The 22,291-nt window shown below is 37.2% G+C and overlaps 1 protein-coding gene across 2 annotated transcripts in view; it reads right to left on the bottom strand.

The window, feature by feature from the left end:
* Positions 1 to 22,082, bottom strand: part of TNPO1 (transportin 1) — a 58,891-nt gene extending 36,809 nt beyond the window's left edge. Inside the window, exons 1-7 of one of the 2 annotated variants that reach the window (XM_006899027.1) lie at positions 22,040 to 22,082; positions 21,790 to 21,903; positions 18,190 to 18,265; positions 14,098 to 14,247; positions 10,498 to 10,604; positions 5,632 to 5,765; positions 2,179 to 2,260 (exon numbers count right to left, since the gene is read on the bottom strand). In XM_006899027.1, the coding sequence (XP_006899089.1) occupies positions 2,179 to 2,260; positions 5,632 to 5,765; positions 10,498 to 10,604; positions 14,098 to 14,247; positions 18,190 to 18,265; positions 21,790 to 21,894 (654 nt within the window). In that variant the 5' untranslated portion in view covers positions 21,895 to 21,903; positions 22,040 to 22,082. Of the gene's footprint in view, positions 1 to 2,178; positions 2,261 to 5,631; positions 5,766 to 10,497; positions 10,605 to 14,097; positions 14,248 to 18,189; positions 18,266 to 21,789; positions 21,904 to 22,039 lie in introns of those variants that run through there. The other variant, XM_006899028.1, reaches the window with a different exon arrangement.
* Between the last annotated feature and the right edge of the window lie 209 nt (positions 22,083 to 22,291).

Genomic DNA, 22,291 nt, shown 5'->3' with positions numbered 1-22,291 from the left:
GGAGATTAATCAGAACTGGCTTTGACAAGCACTGTGGCAATTGGACAATTAAAACAGACATTGAGGGGCGGAAGAAGAACGAACTGGGGATGAGGGTGGAGAAAACAGTGCAACAATGAATGAATGAAAACCCAAAATCTCTGTAAATGTTCATTAAAACTAATAAAATTTAATTAAAACAAACAAACAAACAAAATGTTTAGTACAAAAAGCAGTGTTTCTCAAACTATCATAGGTTGTTTTTTGCTAAAAATGTCTTATGTATTGCTAGAAAAGATTTCCAAAATGCTCTTTAGTTTTTGTTCTTCTGTCATAATGGTCCTGTAACAACCTGTGTGCTAGCACTGGTCAAAGTAGCACACATTCAACAGCAATGTTAGAGAATAATATGAATATAATGAATCCAAAATGAACACGCCCATATCTGAAAGACCAGAGAAGTGAACAAAATGGCTTAAGCTCAAGAGATATCTCCTCTTAGAATTTTCTGGATGAGAATCGTATGGTTCTTGTAGGATAGTAATTTGGCTTAATCTTAAAGGATTAACAAATAGCAACCAAAACAAAATCAGATTAACTTTTTTTCCCCACTTGCTTGCTAAATACGTACTCCTGTAAATTTTTCTTTTCAGAGAAAATCTAATTTTTTCTACGCTAATTAATAATTTGTTTTACTATTATGTCTATCATAATAATATGCGATAGACATAAAAATATGTTCCCATTATTGAATAATGGAGAATACAAAGAAATAGTAATCTAACTACTATTAGTACCATCACTTCTAAAAATAGTAACAGCTAACATGGAGAATTCTTACTGGGGATTTACTTACATAAACCATGTAACAATCCAACAAAGTAGGTTTATCATTTGCTTCATTTTACAAACAATAAACTAAATAAATAAGGAGCCCAAGGTCACAGAGTTATTAAACTAAAAACCAAATAATCTTACTCCAGTTGTCCAATCCCACACACTAAACTTCATGATCTCTGAACAAACTAGACTGAAAACACCTTTCTGGCAGCATTGGTGATATGTGCACACTAACCAAAATGCATTATGTATCCCTGGCACCAAGCATAGGGTTCTGATTCACACAATAATAGGTAGTCAGCTGAACTTATTTTAATCAGTAAATGCTTTGAGGATCCTTATGGTAATACTAAAGTCTACTGGTAAATGATGCCAGAAAAGATGTTGGTCAATTTAAAAGATGAGGCAAACTATCTCAACAACTGTCAGCTATCATCTCATGCCAGCTATCATCTCCTAACAACAGCAAAATTCAATAGGGCAGCAAACAACAAATGCTGGTGAGCTTGTGGAGAGACTAACTCATACATCGCTCCTGGTACAATGTAAAATGATACAGCCACTATGGAAGACAGTCTGGCACTTCCCCAAAAAGATGGAACTAGAAATACCATTTGACTGAGCAATTCCACTACTGGGAATATATCTTAAAGAAACCAGAGCAGCGACTCAAACAGATGCATGCACACCCATATTTTACTGCTGCATTATTCACAACAGCAAGACATGGAAGGAACCCAAGTGCCCATCAATAAACAAATTGATAGATATAGTACATTACATAATGCAGTATTATGCAGCAATTAAAAACAATGAACTCGTAAAACATATAGGTGAGCCTGGAGGACTTTATTCTGAGTGCAGTACCTCGGTCACACAAATACTGTTATAAAACAGGGCTGACATGAAGGTTTGGGGGAGAACAGGAAGAGTGGACAGATAGCTTTCAGAGATGTTTACTTTGAAGATTTTCCTACTATGTCTGTTAGAAATATTTTTCTTTTTAGTTTGAATATTTAAAATTCTTTTAACAAGTTTACCCAACTTCAATTTTAATCATTTCATACATGGCAAATGAAATGGAAGCCAAAACTTTCATATATATATATATATTTTTAACAGAATATTTAAGCAGAAATGTTAAAGAGCTCAAAATATGATGCACATAGACATGTCCCTGTGTGTATTATATATATATATATGAATGTGTCATTACTGAAGTTTGGATTATTAACAAAAAAGTACTTTTAATTCAGTAAGGAAAATTACAAAATCTCTATTGTGTCCAATTTTAACAGTATGGGAAATAATGCTTTGTTTAACTTTCTAAAAACCAAAGGAATAAGAAACAAATATTACCTCAATAAAAGAATCAATGTGTAACATCAGAGCTTGAGTCCTACTGATGATAAACTGATTAACACATGCAACAGCATGAGACCTAGAAACATAAAACATATGATCACTATAGCTTTTTCTCATTTACACAAGATTAGCAAGAGTTAAATACTCCTCCATTAAAAAATTACGGCAATATATCCATTAAAATTTAAAAATTACAGCCAGAGAAAGATGCTCAATTTCCTGAATGCGATTTACAGCCTCTGAAAACCCACAGAAATGCCAGCTATGAGTAGCGTTCTGATGCCATGTCATCTAACAACAATCCTAACTTCATTTTCCTGTATTTCTTTGAAATAATTTTATTGCATTATGTAACGGAACCATTAGGTCTCTCGGAAGACCTTCAGAGGCAGTAAATTGCATGGGAGGGGAAAGCCCAACCGTCTCCCATGGAGCCACTGGTAGATTTGAATCATGCTGCCTTTGGGATTGCTGCAAAGCTCCTTACCACTAGGACACCAAAACTCTAATGAGATTCTCTAGAAAATTGTAGATAGTATTGCTATTAGGTGCCATCAAATATGACTCACAGTGATCCTATAAACAACAGATTTGAACTTTGTCCTAATCCTGTGCCATCCTTAATCTGACACAGGCGATCTCATTGCTGCTGTGACTGTGCCAATCCACCTGGTTGAGTATCTCCTTTACCATCCTCACACCTTTCCAAGAAAGATGCCCTTCTTCTAGGACAAGCCCCAAGTGTATGAGATGAAGCTTTATCTTCTTTGCCTTCAAAGAACACTCTAGCTGCACCTTCTCCAAGACATACGTTTTTTGGCAGTCTATGGGATATTCAGCATTCCAACACGACAGCTCAAAGGAATCAATTCTTCTTCTGTCATCCTTACTGTCCAGTTCTTAGGAGCACAGCAAGATAATGATCTAAATCAAGTGCACCTTGGTCCTCAGTAATTTGAAGAGGTCCCTGACTGCACTTTTCCAATGCAATATGTCTTCTGATCTCCACAGCTCTTATTTTTATCAAAATTATAAATCTGAATGCAATTCTTGCTGACTTTTGTTACATATTATGTTAACATTTACCCATGTTTGTCATTATCTCCTTATTCTGAATATTATTATGTTTCACTGTGTGAATATTCACAACTTAGCTACTTTCTCTTTAAACAGCTTTCCATTGCTTCTAGGTTTTTGCTATTAATAGTGGAGCCTGAAAATATTCTTAATCATGTCATGCACAAGTATCTCTCTCACATAAATGTGTGTATACACATACACACAGAGCAAGTTTCATAAATTAAAAACAAACAAAAAAAACCCCAACACCAAAAAAACCTTACTATTTCCTGAAAGGAAATTCAAAGCAGTTATCCGTCACAAAGGTAATAAAACAGTGCAAAAAATGGAGAACTAAAGGAAAATTTCCTAAGAAATGAATCAACATTTTATAGGTTGTTTTTTTTAAAGCAAAACAAGTGAAAAAGGTTTATTAAGGTGGTGAAATAGAGGAAAGAGGAGGGAAGAGAGGAAAGGGGCCCATTGTAAAGAAGGGGTGAGATGAGACCTTACAGCATGCAGTCAATAGAAAAGAAGACTAAGAGTTACTATTTTTAATCAGGAATTCTTTTACATGCTGTCTATATCCCCAGTCCTAGTCTACTCTTTCCCTACCACACAAAGCATATACAGAAATACCACCTAAGAATAAAAGAGTGGCATTTAGAGCTGATGGCTAGAAAAGCGGTGTAAGAAAATCCCCAGCATGAGTCCTATAGCAGGAGCAATACCAGCTGGTCAAAGCTTTGATGGACAACAGGAAATTATGAAATTAGGCTGTACCTCAAACAGCCAGTTCTGGAAAATTGTTTACTTCAGCTTCCGAAAGGCTGCCAACCCTGGTGGAATGTCACTTAATACAGTAACTGGATGGCATAATGTGTGTGGATTCTCTAGGAGCAGCATCTAAGAAATCATGGCTGAAGGACTGAACACAGGAAATCGGAGATTGGCTGCTGGCTCTAACTTCACTCTCACTTTGATGCCACTGTGAAACATGATGATCCACACAAGTAGCAGTGCTCACCATGGTTACTAGTAACACTCTGACCCTTGGGTTGCCAGAGGGACCAATCTGAAACAAGTGAGATGGAATTCTGAATCTGTTCCAATCACACATGTTAACAGGAGGCAGGTTGCTGGATTTAACAGATTCCAAAAAGACATACATCATCGACCAGAAATGAGATCTGGGAAAATGGCAAAGAAGCCAATGAGCCAGTCTTTTATGGTCAACCTGGAAAAGACTTAGTACCTAGTGGTATCTTCCGGGATACTTTTAGGGGAAACATAATTGTAAAGGCCGGGAAAGGGCTCTGATGAGAAGATCCAGCAAGTTCCTTTATACAAGACTCTGATCACCATCACCTGGCATCATGTTTAGGGCAACCTTGTTTCTTAACAAGGACATCACTGATCCCTAAGAACACCAGGTCCTGATGACATAAACACAGTCCAGAGTCAATGTGCTCAAATCTAGCGTCCATCATCCCAATTATTCAAGGGGCAATACTTCATGCAGCCTGGTGGACTCAAGATTATGAAGACAAACATGCCATCATCTCCTGTACACAATTCCCTGAGTAAGGAAGTCTTCTGCCTGAAGAATCTTCACAAGTGAATCATCACTTCCTAGATGCCACTTGCCAGCAAGAATAGCTCAGGCCAGAGTTATTCATGCATGACCTGAAGGGCCTTCTCGGTCTAGTGGGACCTGCCCCGGTCTTTGATACAAGTTCAACCCTTCCTGCAGCACTTTCTTAACTATGGCATTCTTCAACATTTGACTTTTCTTATTCTTCGTTCATTAGATTCTCCATCAGCTGATTCACACAAAGATCCACAGAGTGATGCTCTTCAGAAGCCTTGTTTAAGTTTTCTTCTTCATCATCAAAGATGGAGCTCTTGGGTCAGGGAAAAGACAGGGTTAAGATGGTTCACACACATGTCCAACAGAGATAAAACATAGAAGAGCTTCCTTCTCTTACAGAGACTGTATCTTATGGGGGGAAAAGCCAGGATGCAGAATTTGGGCTACTGGAATCAGTGTTGACTTGTTCACAGAAATTCTGTATAGCCAGTCAATGCTAAGCCCATATGCTCAAGTTAGAGTAAATACTATCCAATGCTATCACTGTTACATCTGAGGTTTTCCACCAAACTCGGTCCTTTCTGCCCCTTTTATCTACTGTTGAAGCAAGGAATGTTCTGAGGGGAGTTTTGTTACTAAAGAAATATAAATTTCTTTTATGTAGTAAGTGTAATCCTTGTAGAATGTCCCATATTCTTTGCAGATGACACGCACAAAAACAACAGGCACTCAAAATAAATGTGGTTAGACTGTTATCAGAGCTTATAAACTAATTTACCATTAGATATATAACATACCTTATTTTTGGACTACTGTGCTTGAAGAACTGTAAAAATTTGGGAATCATGATGTTGAGAGGACGATCTAAAACATCACTATCTAAAATCTCAGCAGAATCTTCACATATCTTCTGAAGAGCGCCAAAAGCTCCCTGTAAAACACATAGACTTAAATTATAATTCTAACATTTAAGGTGCAACCATTGGTCTCTTTCCTCAACCAGAGAAAAGAAGAGTAAAGATTAATGAAAGGTTAAGTCCAAAGTGGAAGAAAAATGGGCAATCTCCTCCTTTGTGATGTATAGCCTCTGAAAAGCCAGTTCCAACTCAAGAGCACATAACCGTTAGTCCAAAAGACTAATAAATCAAGTGAATGTGAAATTCGCTGTTAAATTTAAAGTCTATTTGCTTTATAAACTTTCACAGAAATTACAGTAAAAAGTTAATAAACATCAAGAAAGCCATTTTAAAAACAAATTATAGATTACGTATTGTGACTGGAAAGTATGCTGTTAGGGAACTCTCCAAAGTACTGAAGAGCAATGGTGTCTCTCTGGAGACTAAAGGTGCATCTGATAGAGGCCATGGTCTTTGCAATCACTTGTTATGCATCAGAGAGTTGGACAATGACTAGGGAGGATAGAAGGAGAATTGATGCTGTTGAGCTGTGGTGCTGGAGAAGAGTATTGAGGGTGCCATGGACTGCTAAGAAAACAAACAGATTCATCCTGGAGAGGGTTAAACTAGGCTGGTCCTTGGAGGCAAGGATTCTGGAGCTTCGTCTGACATACTTTGGACATGTAAGAAGGGACCAGTCGTTGGAGAAGGACATCATGCTTGGGAGGGTAGCGGGAAGGCCCTCTACGAGGTGGACTGATTCAGTGACTGTGGTAATGGGGATGGGTATATCGGAGACAGTGCGATTGGCACAGGACAGAGCAAAGTTAAGGCTGTTATACATAGGGTCGCTATGAGTTGCAAGTGACTCAATAGCACATAACAACAACATAGATTACTGACTTAACACGGATTAATGCTCTTAGTTAACGTATACAATGCTTTCTCAAATCTATATATTTAGTCTATTTAAGAAAAACCAAAACATAAAACTCACAATTCTATTATCTATCATTTCAGTTTAGCTTTAAAGTAACAGTACATTTTCACCTCAGGATTGACAGACTGAAAGACTATTCAGATGAACAAAGGATAAAACATATAGGTTATATACTGTCAAGGTGAAACTGACTCATAGCTGGGTTTTCAGAGGCAGTAAATCACCTGGGAGGAGAGGGCCCATCTTTCTCACACACAATAGTTGGTGGATTCAAACCGGGAGCTTTTGTATTGGTAGTGCAACTCCTAACCATCAAGCTACCAAATTACTCTCTTCCTCTTAAACACATGCAACTTATCAAAACTCCCCTGAAATATCAGTTACCAGTTTATTAAAGCAGAATGTGATACAGCTATATAAATTTAATACTACACTTCTACATATAAATCTAACTATTCTAACATTTGAAGCACATAAACATGCCTTTATCAATACCACTTAAAATTACTGCATTTAGAAAAATGAGTAAATGGGGGGAGGGGGTAAAGAAAAAAGTGCAACAATGAATGAATGAATGAAAATCCAAAATCTCTGTCAATGTTCATTAAAATTAATAAAATAAAAAAAAAAAAGGAGTAAATGGTTCACTGGGTAACTGTACTGGCAATTATTAAAAGTACAGGCAATTTACCTACAGATATTTTTATGTTAAAGAGACTCTTGCAATCAGTAATATATCATCTACCACAATGACCTACTTTACTATTCATAAGTTGGTGCTTATTTATCACACTGCAACTAATTTTTAAAAAGCATTCAACAGAGGGCAAAATCCCTTGAGGCAATTTATCCAGTATCTTTCTAAAGTATATAACATCTTAAAAAGGAGTAAAAGTGGAGATTTAAAAAGTTCAAATTTAATTAAAAATATTGAAATTCAGTGAAATTACCAACATATATTTAAAAATGTTAGAACAATAATTAAAATCACAGTGAGTAAAAATCCATGTGAGAATTACTATTTAAATAAACATAGTTATGTATGGATGAAAAATTACTTTGTAAACTTCACTCAAAAAAGAAAATGAAAACTGCCATAATATGTAGTAAGGATTTATGTTGCCTTTAAAAATTTTAATTTTTAAATCCTTCTCAAAGTAAAACTGAATATGAACCTGTTATAGCAATGAAAATTTCAACTAGGAGTTAACATTTAGTCAATAAAATGTAAAACTCCTTTGGATTCACTCTTTTACTTAGGTTAGAAAATTTATTTAAAATAATTTCTCTATATAACAACTACCACCACCACCACCACCACCACCTATATATAGGTCCATAATTTCCTACTGATATTTTTTTGGTTTTTAAAAATGCTTGCATCAAATTATTTCCTTTGCTATTATTAGTAAAGGGAAACCATTTTAATCAGCTTTTTTTATGGTTAATAGTATTATTTTAGTTTTTAGCAATCTTCTGAGCTCATTTTCAAGGAATTATCATAAAATTCGTAAAGTAATGCAGAGATTTTTGCTTTTAGAAAGGCAGACTAGATAGTTGACACCCTGGTTTCTTTTTGAGAGATCATTCCTGTACCTGTCTTGTGCCCAACTCCATCTCCAAAAGTCCAGTTTTATCTAAGAGAAGATAATCTCTGCCTTAAAGTGGTAAAATGTTCGCAAAGGTTTCAACAGAATTCTACACATCTGGAAGTCTAGTAATGGCAGATATACTTGAAAGACAGAAATTACAGGAAAGTAAATCCATATAGATTCGCTCCCTTTCTTAAATAGGAAGATGGCTTTGTCCAGATTTGATCAAAAAAGTAATAGGAGTTAATGCACGATTAAACTGCTATTGTTAGGTGCCACTGAGTTGACCATAACTTATAGCCAATCTAAATCTTGTCCTATACTGTGCCATTCTCTTCATTTTTATATCATGCTTAGAAAGGTGGAGGAGGGTCAGTTAAGAGAAGATGACCCTCCACAAGATGGATCTATATAGGGACTGTAATAATGGGCCTAAGTATATCAAAGATTACTAACACCAGAAAACTAAAAATATCTCAAGACATGTCACCTAGTAAAGGGCACATAAAAACTAGTCTAACCATTATATACACATACACCCCCCAAAATAGTTTCAGAATATAAACAGATACGCTTTTGTAGGAAATACAGTCGAGAAGTTTTACAGCTAGATTTTCTCAACTATAAAAACAGGAAAAATAAATGATCAGCCAAAAACCATTTATGGAAAATAGGTACTGCATTGGAACATGTATTTCTGGTTTGGAAATGATGATACTTCTAGCCTTAAGCTTAAAAGATTGTAATGTTCAAAATTATTTGCTATACATTTGCTTAAATTTTTTCCCTCTTTTAACAACTGGGATCTAGAGGGAAGAGAAAAGACCAGAGAATGGCCAAAATTATTAGGGCAGCTATTGCTGCCAGTTTAGGGCCTGTATCAGGAAAAGGAAGTCTTACTCATATACAGTGCCACACAAGGGTAATAAAGGAGGTCAGAATTGCTTCCACTGTGGAAAGCTGGGCCAGTTGAGTAGACAGTGTCACAGACGAGAGCCACAGATAGGCAAGGGAGTAGAGAGGAAGCTCCCACTCACTTGCTTTAAGTGTGGCTCTGAAGGACACTTGGCCAAGGTAGCCCACATCAGGTCCTCGTGACAGACAGGACTGACAGGCCCCAGCTCCCAGCTGGAAACAAAGGAGGACGCTTCAACAACGATTTAGATCCTCCCAGAAGAGCTGTGGATGAGCATTAACTGGTAAGTATATTCGTTTTCTCCTGGACACAGAGCCTACTAATTGGTCCTAAAAGGCTTCTGAGGTCCCACTCTTCTTACTATTTCGTAGTTGTTGGAATGGATGGAAAACCTCATAAGAAGATCCTTACTTCACCTCTACCTTGCATGCGAACTTCCGAGTTGTAAAACAACCCAGTGGTAGATGGAATTTGCTCCAGGACTTAAGAACCATAAATGACAGCTGAGCCTCTACATCTTGTGGTTCCTAACCTATACACTATAATAGACAAAGTGCTAGTCTATAGGCCTTTTATTGTAAGAACCATCTTACCTCTGTAACTTGATTTGTGCCACTATTAGAACCTCTACTCAGAATATTACTGCTTTTCAATTTTTGACTCATGCACTTTTAACTTGTTAGTTAAATTTGTATCTTCTAGGCTGCAACACTTCCATGATACATCTTCAAGGATATGAACATGTACGGCTAAGCACAACTGATAACAGTGCATCTAAATTCCAAAATCAATCTCCATAATAGTCTATGTGTTTCCTACTGCCAAAGGGGCCCTTTAGAGTAGTGAGAGAAGACCTTCACCCTGAAACCCACAGCGTCCCTTTTCAGCAGGAAGTAGCTAAGAGAATACGCCATCCCCTTTTCCTTATGAATCAGGGTGAAGTCTCTCTCAGGGAGGAGTGATAGGGAATGGTAAGGGACACACTGACAAAGGAGATTAATCAGAACTGGCTTTGACAAGCACTGTGGCAATGGGACAATTAAAACAGACATTCGGGGGGGGGGGAGAAGAACGAACTGGGGAGGAGGGTGGAGAAAACAGTGCAACAACGAATGCATGAAAACCCAAAATCTCTGTAAATGCTCATTAAAACTAATAAAATTTAATAATAATAAATGATCAGATATACAAGACACAAAGGCAATTTTAGGATTCTAAGTTCTGAAGTTGTTTCAGAGCAGACAAAAAAACCCTTCCCTAAAGGTTACAAAATGACAAGAGATAGATAAAAAGAGGATATATAAAGCAAATAGCCTTACTTCACAGGTGTTGTAATCTTCAGAATCCAGCAGGCTGCAGAGTTTTGGTAAGAGATCAGGCCAATTCTGCAATTCCCCCTTGGAGGCTATGGTTGTAATCAAAATACCTTGAAAGAAAACACACATCTTTAGAAAAGTCAACTTCATTATCTTAGACACTGCTGTAAAAGCCAGTTTGCGTACTTAGACCTTCACCCTGCCCACTGTAATGGTATAAAATGAGTAAGACTTTCCAAACCAATGTCAATACCTACACTACATTTTTGGGGGGGGGGGGGGGAGTAGGGTAAGGGATGGATCACAGATAAAGCACACCCGTTTCTAGTCTTGTTTCCTAGCACTTCACAAACTTAAAATTTTTTAAACCAAGTTATCTGTACAAGACTACAACTTGGGTTTTCTTCAGCATTATCAATGAGAATAGTGCCACTTACTAAAATTAATCTTTAAAAAAATAACTCATATGGAAAAGAGCAGAATGAAACTACCAAAATGTTAGAAGGATTTACCACTCAGCGATGAGCTTATGAATACTTTAGGTTCAAATAAAAGATATCTTCAGAAGCCAAACACAGGGAGCTTCTTGACTTAACCTATGATTATCAAATTAACACTATAGTTTTACTGTTCGTAATATTCCTTCACGTATACAAGGAAACACTAATAACACTTCCTAGATCGAGGGTGATCATCTCAGGACAATTTTCTATTTGTCCAATGGATTATTCATATGGTCATTAAAATGCGATCCATTCATGTATACTTCTTTGACAAGATTCCCCATATATACTATTAAATTTGAAAGAAAAGGCAAAGTTGTATAGAACGATACATTATGAAACAAATTTTAAAAATATTTAAAAAAGACTACGTGCTCCTGATCCAGGCCATGGTCTTCACAATCACTTATGAAACATCCGAGTTGGATAATGACTAAAGATGACAGAAGAACTGATGTCTTTTGAGTTATAGTGTCAGAGAAAAGTTCTGAACATTCCATAGACTGCCAAAGAACAAACAGGTTTGTCCTGGAGAAGGTGAAACCAATTTTCTCCTTGGAGGCAAGGAATTTGAAGTTCCTTATGACATACTCTGGGCACGCTGCCACAAAGGACCAGTCCCTGGACAGGGACATCATGCTTGGAAACGTGGAGGGACAATGCCAGAGAGGAAGACCCTGGATGAGATGGACTGACTCAGTGACTGGGGTAATGGAATTACATGTGATAGTAAGATTGGCTCAGGATAGAACAGGGTTCATTTCAGAGCTACGGTGCATAGGGTCACTATGAGTTATAAACAGCTTGATGGCATAGAACAAGATACATATTAAATAAGATACATAGAAATATTCAAACTGCCTTTTATAACTGTACTTGTTATACCAGTAGACTTTTTTAACAACTAAGTAATTTGCTTCTGTAATCAAAATCTTTTTAACACATGACCCTTGCCTTTAAAGCAGTCAAGCAAGTATTCTCAATGTGAGTCTTTTCTCACCTCCCACATACCAGGGACCGGCAATTTGTAGTGTTTAAACATTCTGTGGTTGTCACAACAAAGGTCTTGTGTTATTAGCATCTAGAGTGTAGAGATTGTGGATGATGGTTAACATCCTAAAAGGCACAGGACAGCACAGCAGTTAACAAATAAAATGTCAATAGTGCAAAGGCGGAGAAATTCTAGTTAATTAATTAAACCTCTCTTAAAGTGTTAAAGATTGGAGCTCTGGTGGCCTTGTGGCAAGAAGGTGCACTGCAAATCCAAAACCAAACCAAATGGTTCAACTGCTCCGCAGGAGAAGAATGGGAAATCTCTCATGTGATTAAATGCCTCTGAAAACCCTTTGGAGGGTCAGGTATGGGTCAGTTCGAACTCGATGGTACACAACAAGGCGTTGAGGAACAATGAAATAAATTTTAACACTCAAGTGCATCTAATTCAAATCATGGTCTTTTCAATTATTTATTTAACCGAAAGCTGGATGACCAAGGATGAAATAGAATCATAGATGTGGTGGTGGAGAAGTGTACTGAGTATCTCACAGACTGCCAAAAAGCCAAAGAACTGTGTCTTGGAGAGAGTGTAACCAAAAGAGGTCATTAGACACAAGAATGGTAAAGCTTCACCTCACAAATTTTGGGCCTGTTATTAGGAGGAGCTGATCCCTGGAAGAGGACATCATGCATGGAAAGGTGAAATGTCAGTGAAAGATGGAGCAAGATGGATTAACACAGTGACTGCAACAACAGACACAAGTCTATCAGAGAGAACACAATTTCTAACAGACCAGGTGAGATGTGTAACTACACAACAGGTATTGCAATGGCCAAGAATCAATTCAGATCTACTATACTGAAGGTGGAGAATTCTACCAATGAATCAAATCACCTCGTGTCCCTATATTTATGCTATGATACATTTATTAAGAATTTTCTATTAATGTTAATGATTGATAAAGAGTCAGTTTCCAATTATTATAGATGCAGGCCTGAAAGTGATACTATTTGACTTTTAAAAGATCATTCAAAAAAATAAACATTTTTCAAAACGTTAAGATATTTAAAAATGTGAACCATGACTAAGCAATTTAAGAGATTAAAAGAAAAATTGAACACTTGCGTATTTCTACTGTGCTAACAGCTGTGCTTGTTCTCAACTCTATACTAGTTGCTGTTGTAAGTAAACTTTTTTATTTACTTAAAACTGGAAAACGTAAGTTGGTTTTTCATGGACAAATGCTCTAAAAAGACTAACAAAACAAATAAACAAAACACCCCCCCCAACAAACTCAAAACAACTGCTGCACACAAAAATTTAAGATGCAGACAAAGCTATTAATAAAAACCACTAAATCCTGAAGGATTGAGGCCCCATGTTGACTAGATTGTTATGTACCACTGAGTTGTAATCAACCATAGCTGGCCCTCTGCAACTTTACAGGGGCTATAAATCACACAGAAGGAGAACGCTCATCTTTCTCCTACGGAGCAGCTAATTGGTGGATTTGAACTGCCTGCCTTTAGCTTGGCAGCACAACTCCTTACTCACTAGGTCAACAGTGATTTCTGTTTCACTGGGTAAGTAGGCTTTTATTTTAAATGTCTGCCAACCTACTGTCAGTTTGTGGTGCTGTGGTCACTTAATATGCTGCCATGATGCTAGAAACCATCCTATTTTATTTTAAATCAGTAGGGTCATCAGTGGACATGTTTTAGTAGCTCTTTCATCTTATGCAAGGAGGGAAAAGGCCTGAAAATCAATGTCCAAAAATCAGACAGTGGAATCCTGTAAATGACAATAGCATACTATCTGTTTAAAGCTCAAAGACGAAACCCCCACCTCCATATGGAAATACAGCGGCTGTAACAATGGACTTGAATAAACCAACAAATGTGAAAAATGACAAAGTACTGGGAAATGTTTCATTTATTTGAGATGCCAAGAATTCAAGCAAACTTGATGGTAGATAAGATGACTAAGTGTAACCCTGTAAGTGGCAAAAAATTTACCTTCTTTCCCAATTTCACATGCAATGACAACAGCATTGGAATGGAAATATGGAAATATTCTGATATATCTATTAACAATGTAACTTACCAACAGTAGCTCTAATCAGAGGAGAGGCATCACCAATATTATTCAAACATTCACTTTTAATAAAATCTGTTACACCATTGGGGAAGTTCTGAAAATGTGCTTTCACATTATTCTTCAAGATGAGACCACTTAATGATCTTGTTGGTTCATCTGTAACAAAATAACAGTTCAGTGGTTTAGTTTCCAAGTCAGAATATATCAACTTGAATCAAGAAATCTCAGTACTTCACTAATTTTTCTATAATCAGCAAAGAGTTCATAAAAGATCAGCTACATGATTTAGTCCAAGGTTTCTCATGACCTTTACTTTTGCCATTTTGGGCTGGATGGTTTTGTACTGTTGGAGGCTAGCCTACACACCTTGGGATGTTCAGCACTATCAAACTAGCTTTTATTTCTGATGCCAGGAGTATCCCTCAAGATGTGACATTCAAAGATGTTTCCAGTGTTTATGTCTCCTGGAGGGCAAAACTGCCCATGGTTGAGAGTCACTGATTTTGTTTGAAAGTTCGTTTATTATATATGAACACTGTACTTAAGCTTATTAGAAGCTGGCAAAAACATCCTATTACAGATAATGTTAGTTCTTAAAAATATTCTATTTTAAAAAAGAAATGAACAAAAATGTTTAAACATTTTTACTTATAAATATATTTGCTTTTAATATACAGTATGTTTTTCACTTGCCTCTGAGCTTTAAAATGGTAGGGGAAATTACAAAACCATTTAAAAATAGAATTTGTTTTTAGAAAAGCTTACTTATAGAAGGTGTCAAGTTTTCAAAAACCAATTCAACACTCAAACCAACTCAAACCCATTTCCACTGAGTCAGAACCAAACATAGCTGCCCTCCTCCATTGAAACTGCATGGGAGTAAACTGCCCATCTTTTGTTTCTTGGAGTTGCTGGTGGAGTCAAACTGCCAGAATGGCTTGGCCTTTACCAACTGACATCACCACCACCTGTATTAGCAATAGTGATCATTTAAAGGTTTACTGTGTACTTAAATAAAGGTATATGCTTTCTAAACAGTACTGAACTTCATTCTCACCTCAGGAGACAGGTTAACCATTGCACCAGTGAAGCCTTTATTAATATTACAAATTACTAAAAGGGGAAGTCATATGCCAACTTGAGGAGCCGACTTCTGAGCCTACACTTTGGAACTACTCTGTGTCACCTCCCTCTGTAAAGGGGTACCAGGCACAAAAGGTTATAAAAATGTGACATTATACACCACTACAATAGCTGAATAGTAAGGATTAGAACCACCAACTCAAAACTGTATGACCAGCTGCTCTGCAGGAGAAAGATGGACAATCTCTTCCATGTAATATACTACTTCTAACAATCTGCTGGAGTCAGTTATGTGGTCAGTTCCAATTCGATAGTATCTTACAATAGCTTTATATACCTTAAGAAATATATCTAAATTTGCTCTAGTTAGTATACTTTCAAAAGTTCAACTACCCATCCACTGCTGTGAAGTTGATTCAGACTCAGGAGCAACCCTCCAGTTGGGCTTTGAAGCCGCAAATGTTTACAAGCAGAGATTGCCCCTGCTTCTCCTTCAGAGAAGCTGGTGGATTCAAACCACTAAATTTCTGGTTTGTAGGACAACATAACACACAACCAGGACCCCCTTTAAGTTTTACCAGCACTGAAATAAATATTCAAGGATGTAGCACATGCAGAGGCAAAAAGACAGCCAAATGCCTCTGGATAGTAACTCCATGTTAGGCCACCACTACAAATACAACTTAAGATATGTCATCATTAAAAATTGTCTTTCCAATTTCATTTGTAACTCACTGCTGTAGGTTTCTAGAAATGTAACAATACACAATTGCTTCTCACTGTGAATAATTCTCTTTAAAATTTAAAACTAGCATGAAATACTAGTAAAAGAATTTCCCTAAGCAATAATCTTCTGCTTTATCTCATTAAATTAGCTTTTAATAATTCATAACTCTGTAATTTATTTTAAATGGTTTATATATTTGTTTATAAGAAAAACACTAGAGTCCTTATAATAAAGGTTTCAAGGTAAAGTTTTATTAATAAACAACAGGAAGCAAAAGCATTTAAAATTAAATGTGTATCCTTTGTCCAAAATCTTTTTTTTAAATCACCACTTTTTAAGAAAGAAGTGAAATTACCCTGTGCTACAATGTATTCTTATGTAAACTGAGTGACTTAATTTAGCCTAATCTTTTCCAGATTTTACATCATTTAGAATATAAAAATGTCTGAAAAAATGATGACAAAATTAACAAGAATCGTTTTCAAATGTCACTAAAACGACAATTTTTTTTAAAAAAATGAACATTCCCAATAGCAAATGTGTTCCTTTTCCTGAGGTAAAAATTAATTTGTAAATTCAAGATTAGCATATATCACAAACATAAAGATCAATTGTGTCTATGTGAAGGGGATGAGGAAGAGATACAGTTTAACGGTTAAGAATAGTAAATATTTTTCACCACCATTTTATGGTTAAAATGTAGAAGTTAAAGGTGAGACCAGGACTGAGAACAGATTAGCAAAAATAATTTACAATTTTTAAGGTAAAACAGTTAGAAATTAGAAAAGATGCTATTAAATAATGTATCATATTTATACTTATCAAGCTAGGAATATTAATTGTTGAAATAAAAGTTATGCAGAAAGAATTTCCAGTTTCTTAAAACCTACACTTAAAATTTAAATTTTTTACATCTTTCAATTACAACTTTAAACCTCCCAAGAAACCAGAAAATTATTTGAAAGCTAACAGTAAGACTATGTGTATGGATTATCAAAATATTAAAAAGGTAAGATTTTTCAGTGAGATTTTAGTCCAGATTATGACCATGAACCCAAAAGAACTCGATACTGCAACCTTACAGTCTTTAGTATACCATGAGCACTTTAAAACTGAAAAAAAGGCAAGAGAAGTTAAATGAAATATAAGTGCTTAATAGGGTCTAAAACACACTTCTCAACTCCAAAGTGCAGTATTTTTAACTAAATGCATTAGTGCTTGCAAAACACTAATCATTAAACTTGTTGTTACATTGGAATTGACTCATAGCTAACTCTCAAATGGGTTTTCTGAGGCTGTAATTGATATAGATTGCAGCAGTTTTTTATCACAGGCCAGGAGAGACTGGACTGTAATTTACATGGGAGCAGTGTGTCCATCTTTCTCTCAAGTAGCGCTAGCTGATGTTTGGGCTGGCAGGCAGCTCCATACCACTAGGCCACCAAAGCTCCCTATTTTCATTTAGAGGCCAGTCAGTCACTCAGTAAATATTTGAGGGTCTTCTATGTATTAGAATGATCTAGGAAGGGAAAACTCAACATTCAAAGGATGGATGCTTTGAAAGACATCCTTCATACTGGAAGTTCCAGGCGGGGAGACTCTCAGTTAAGTTTTTAAAAACTTCAAGTCTATGGGGTTGGGGAGGGGAGAAGACCAGTCAATGAAGATGATGATCCCATTTGTGGTTAAGAAAAATTTAAAATACAGGCATACAAAGGAGTGTGGCGGTGAGCTTTCTTTTTCCTTATATGTGTTTTCCAATTTTTTTAACAATGCACACACACATACTGCTTATAAGAGACTAAAACCAAATTTATTTGTATATTCATAAATAGTATCTTAACTCAAACTATGCCATTTGTGTAGAAGGCCTGAACAAAAACTCCAAAGTAGACTTTAAAATATTTTTTCATTTGCAAAGGAGGAAATTTACTAGAGAAACATCTCATTAACAAACGCATGCTTGTTAAAACACCTAAAAGTCTAGGAAATAGTAACTCTTAAGCCTCTGTCAGTCCTACAACTACAACATGTGATTACTACAAAACTGAAAACCTTTGAAATGAATGAATTAGACTATATTATTTTGACTGTATTTTTCAAATATAATAAGACCACATGAATATGTATGCATGCTAAGAGTGCACATAGGAAACTAATGTATAAAAGACTGCACTGTGTACAGTCTGTAACCACTAAATAATTAGGATATTATTTGCATAAAAATGTGGTATTTTAACAGATCACAAAATACCATTTTAAATATTTATCCATAGAAACCTACTTACCTTCAGATTTTAATTTTGTGAGGACAAAAATCAGGTAGTTGTTAAAATCTGGGTATTGATTAAGCTGTTCCAGTTTCTAGAACAAGCAGTAGTTAAGGAAACTTCTCAGTATATTCTAAGGAAAAAAGGAAGCACTTTTGTAATAAAATTAAAAAAAAAACCTGCAACCTTTTTTAAGCCTTGCATTTTCACTAAGAAAGCTAGCTCATTAAATCTATGCATTAATATACTAACATATTAGTGGTCATTAAATATCTTAGGTGCTTTATGACTGAATTAAAAGTATAGTAGTATAGCAATTATAGTCACGTTCCAGTTTCTGCATGCTTAACAGCACAATTTTCAAAACCAAATTCTTTGATTTACTAGAACTTTTAACATTCTGATCAGAAGGGTATTTAAGGATAATGAAGAGAAAAAAAAAGAAGTCTTTTAGAGATACAGATATTTTAGGAAAATTAACTTCACATAATAGACCTTTCCTTCCCTTTTTACCTAATAGATTTTTAAGAATAAATACAATAGCAATCTTTCATTAGATGAATTTGTTCTTTAGGTGAAAAAAAAAAAGACAAAATGTCATTTATGCAAAAAATTCAGGTATCAGATCTTATTATAAAGAGCCAGTATTAGGAGATTATTGCACTGTAACAGTTCTACAATTGTTTCCCCCCAAGATTTAACATTTCCAGAGGCATAAATTTGCCGGTATGTCACTGCTGTGAACAGGCAACAGTGACATAATGCTCTATTATATCTTTCTTGACATCCTAATTTCCAATATACTTGTCAATTTTGTTTATAACTCAGATACAAATGTTTTTACTCAGTGGACCTGAATTTCTCATTAAACCCATGATGAACACTCTTGGTATACCTATTAGGTATTTATTCTGTATCTGAATACTCTCAATGTTTACAAATTGGCATGTAAATTAACTAGCAAAATACATTCTCTAGTAAAATTTCAAGGTCTAACTACTTTCTCTGACTAAAAACACCAAGACAAATGATTTCTTGTTTAAGTGAATAGCTATGATTAACAGCATACTGACATGTTATAAATTTTTCATAAATATTTCCTAACAAGGCTTATTTACAACTTATACTATCTAGTCATACTTTAACAATCTTTCTAATATGCTCAAGTAGTTATGAAAGTCAGCAATAGGATATGGAACGTGGCTAATTTACTCCAGGCACAACTGCTTTCCTTTGCAGACCAAAACTGGATGGTGCGTGTCTACCATTACAAAACATTTTGACTAAATTTCACAGAAACCTCTTTATGATGGGGTTGAGCACACTTTGTAAATACATTAAATTTTTATGGAGTCTAGACTCTCTGGAAATATGAATGCTAAATGGATCCCTGAAACTATTGCTCTTAGATAACCTTTACATTTTAAACAAAAAATAGTCCCTGAAATCTTAAAATAAGTTTATCTTAACAAACTCCTACCCCAAGTCTGTCTTGAGTGTTATGCTCTCTTAATGTCACTAAACTATACACGTAGAGACTTGTTTTCTGTGTTGTTGCTATGGATATCTCAATAAGGAGGAATGATGGCCTAGTGGTAAGAATTGTGCTGTCAACTCAAAAGTCTCGTGGTTCAAAATCCACCAGCTGATCAACAGGAAAAAGATGGATATAATTTCTTCTAATTTACTGCCTTTGAAAGCAACTGGAAGGTCTGCTATAGGTTGCTTCTGGCTCCAGGGTACTCAAAAACAAAATAAATAAAAAACTAGAGGGGGGTGGGGAGAAACATGGTTTATGAACTAGCACTAGAACATGTATGCATGTTACTAGTGAGATGGGTAGATTCAGAAACTTGTATAGCAATTGAAGTGATAATGTTATGTTCAATGAATAATTAAAAATAAGGCTTATAATCTGTAAACCAAAAAAAAAAGAGTGCAGCACTCAAGTCCATATATAAACTAGTATCAAATACAGTATATTTTATGAAGACAAAACAAAATCAGTATTAGGCACTTTCAAAACAAAAAGCATCATATATTTTGAATCAAATAATGTTCATCAGTAACTATTTAAATTTGCTCTTTAACGGGGCATAGTATTATCAATATGCCAAGAATAAACAGTAAACTTGAATGGTAGTTACAGTACCAGGTATAAAAAGGGTACTGATAAATTTATACAGAAAATAGAAATCAGGATATACACTGCTAAAGAAAAAATGAATATGCAGTTCTAAGCTTGACAAATTTTAGGAGTAACTTATCTTGTAATTCATTAAATACCGGTTTCTATTCTTTCTAGAGCTGTTGAGTATGAAAACAAATTAGGAATGAACCATCATGGGATTTCAGATACATGTTCCAGTACGTCTCCAAACTTTTCTTTCCTTAGTACCAGCTATACTAAAAAAAAAAAAAAAAAGACTTGAAAGAAAGAAAACCAAAAACCCAAGGAAGCGTCCATCACCTACCCTTACATTAGTGGGTAGTATAGTAACCGAGAAGCTAAGTACTTACTCACCTATTAAGAGTTTTAAGTTATAGCTATGCATTTCCAAGAAACTTTTCTTTATCTACGTTTCTCATGTAATAGTAACTTGACCTTATAGTTTTGTATTTAAACAAACTCGTTCAATTAACCAATTCTATCAACTTTACTGCTTATTAAAAACAAAATCAAGGGAACTTTCTCAATTTTAAAGAGATGCCTTAAGGGGTTTTATTCTCCCCTTTTTTTTATAGCATTAATGTTTTTGACCGTAAAATAAAGAGATTATAATAGGGCGAGTTTCCTCTTCTGGATCCAATAAGCTGCGCTTTCAATTTAGGGTACTGCATAAAGTACACGTATCAGAGGCTTTTGACTAACTCTTTCTGCCTCTAATAAAGTAGCAATTGTGCTTCTGCCCAGAAGACTTGGTAAAGATTTAGATTAACTGAGCAGTCTTGCGCTTTGAAAAGAAATTCTGAGAGCCAGGGAGCTCGCAACAGGTGTTAACAAGAGCAGTCCTGGGAGGTTATGAACGGAGACCCCTTTTTTTGCCGCTTGGAGGTCTCCTGCTCTTTAACCGCAGGGAACTATAATTTTTTTTAAAACTCCAGCCCAGGCCCGACACCTCGGCAGTTCAAACCCCGCGCCGGCTCCACCCCATCCTGGCCCGGCGGCAAGCAGCGCCGCGCGCACAGAGCCCGCGAGGCGGCCCACAGCCCCCACCCCGCGGGGCGCATTGTGTGGGCTTGGGGCGTCAGGAGCCCGCACCAGCACCCCGGCCACCCTCCTCGGCTCCGACAGGTCAGAGACGGCGGGGACGTGGCGGCCCGGCCCGCACACATGTCGCGATCACGGGCGGCGGGTAGCAGCCCCCGCCTCCCGCGGGCCGGAAGCAGGAGGCCCCGGCGGCGCGAGCCCCACGCGGCGGCGCCCCCGGCCCGGGCATGAGGGCCGCGTGCGCGTAAAGTCTGGCAGAAGCGGCCGGGCCTCTCCCCGCGGGAGGCGGGAGGGAGGGGGAACCGGGAGCAGGAGGGGGAGGGGCGGCAGGGCCCCCCGGCCGCTGAGAGCGGGCCTGCCGCGCGGGGTGAGCGGCGCGGGCGGCAGCGAGGCCTCTGGAAGGATACTTGTTGCACGGTTCTCTGGATGGTGGTGTCTGGGGACTGGGACTCCTTCAACAGCTGCAGGATTTGCTGAAGCCCTTGCTCGTCAGGTTTCCACTCATACTCCATCTTGGTTTGCTGCAAATAAAGCCAGACACAGGAAGAGACGGAGCAAATGTTACTCTCCGTGCACAGGCCCGAGGACTTCGCGCGCCGAGCAACCCCTTCTCCCGGCTAGAACGACCCTTGTCCTTCCCAGACGCCTCGAACCTGCCTGGGGTGTCCCGAAGGAAGCCTCGGACCGTAAAACCCAGCGGAACTGCCCTTAGCAGCTCAGCCGCCAACGTCTGCAGCTGCTGCCGCGGCCGCCGAACGCAAGAAGCCGACCAGACTGAGTCACCGCGAATTTGCAATCTGGCCCCCAAGATCCGCTCACGGGAGCCCCCTGGGTCCTAGTGCCACGCAGTTTCTTCCAGCTCAGCCCAGCCCAACTCTAGCTCCGACCACAGGATTTCAATTTAAGAGC

The sequence above is a fragment of the Elephantulus edwardii genome, unplaced genomic scaffold (assembly GCF_000299155.1).
Source record: "Elephantulus edwardii isolate Elephantulus edwardi_28Jun2011 unplaced genomic scaffold, EleEdw1.0 scaffold00244, whole genome shotgun sequence".
Taxonomy (NCBI): Eukaryota; Metazoa; Chordata; class Mammalia; order Macroscelidea; family Macroscelididae; genus Elephantulus; species Elephantulus edwardii.
The sequence above is the reverse complement of the archived record's forward strand: the minus strand, read 5'-3'. Positions and strand labels throughout refer to the sequence as shown.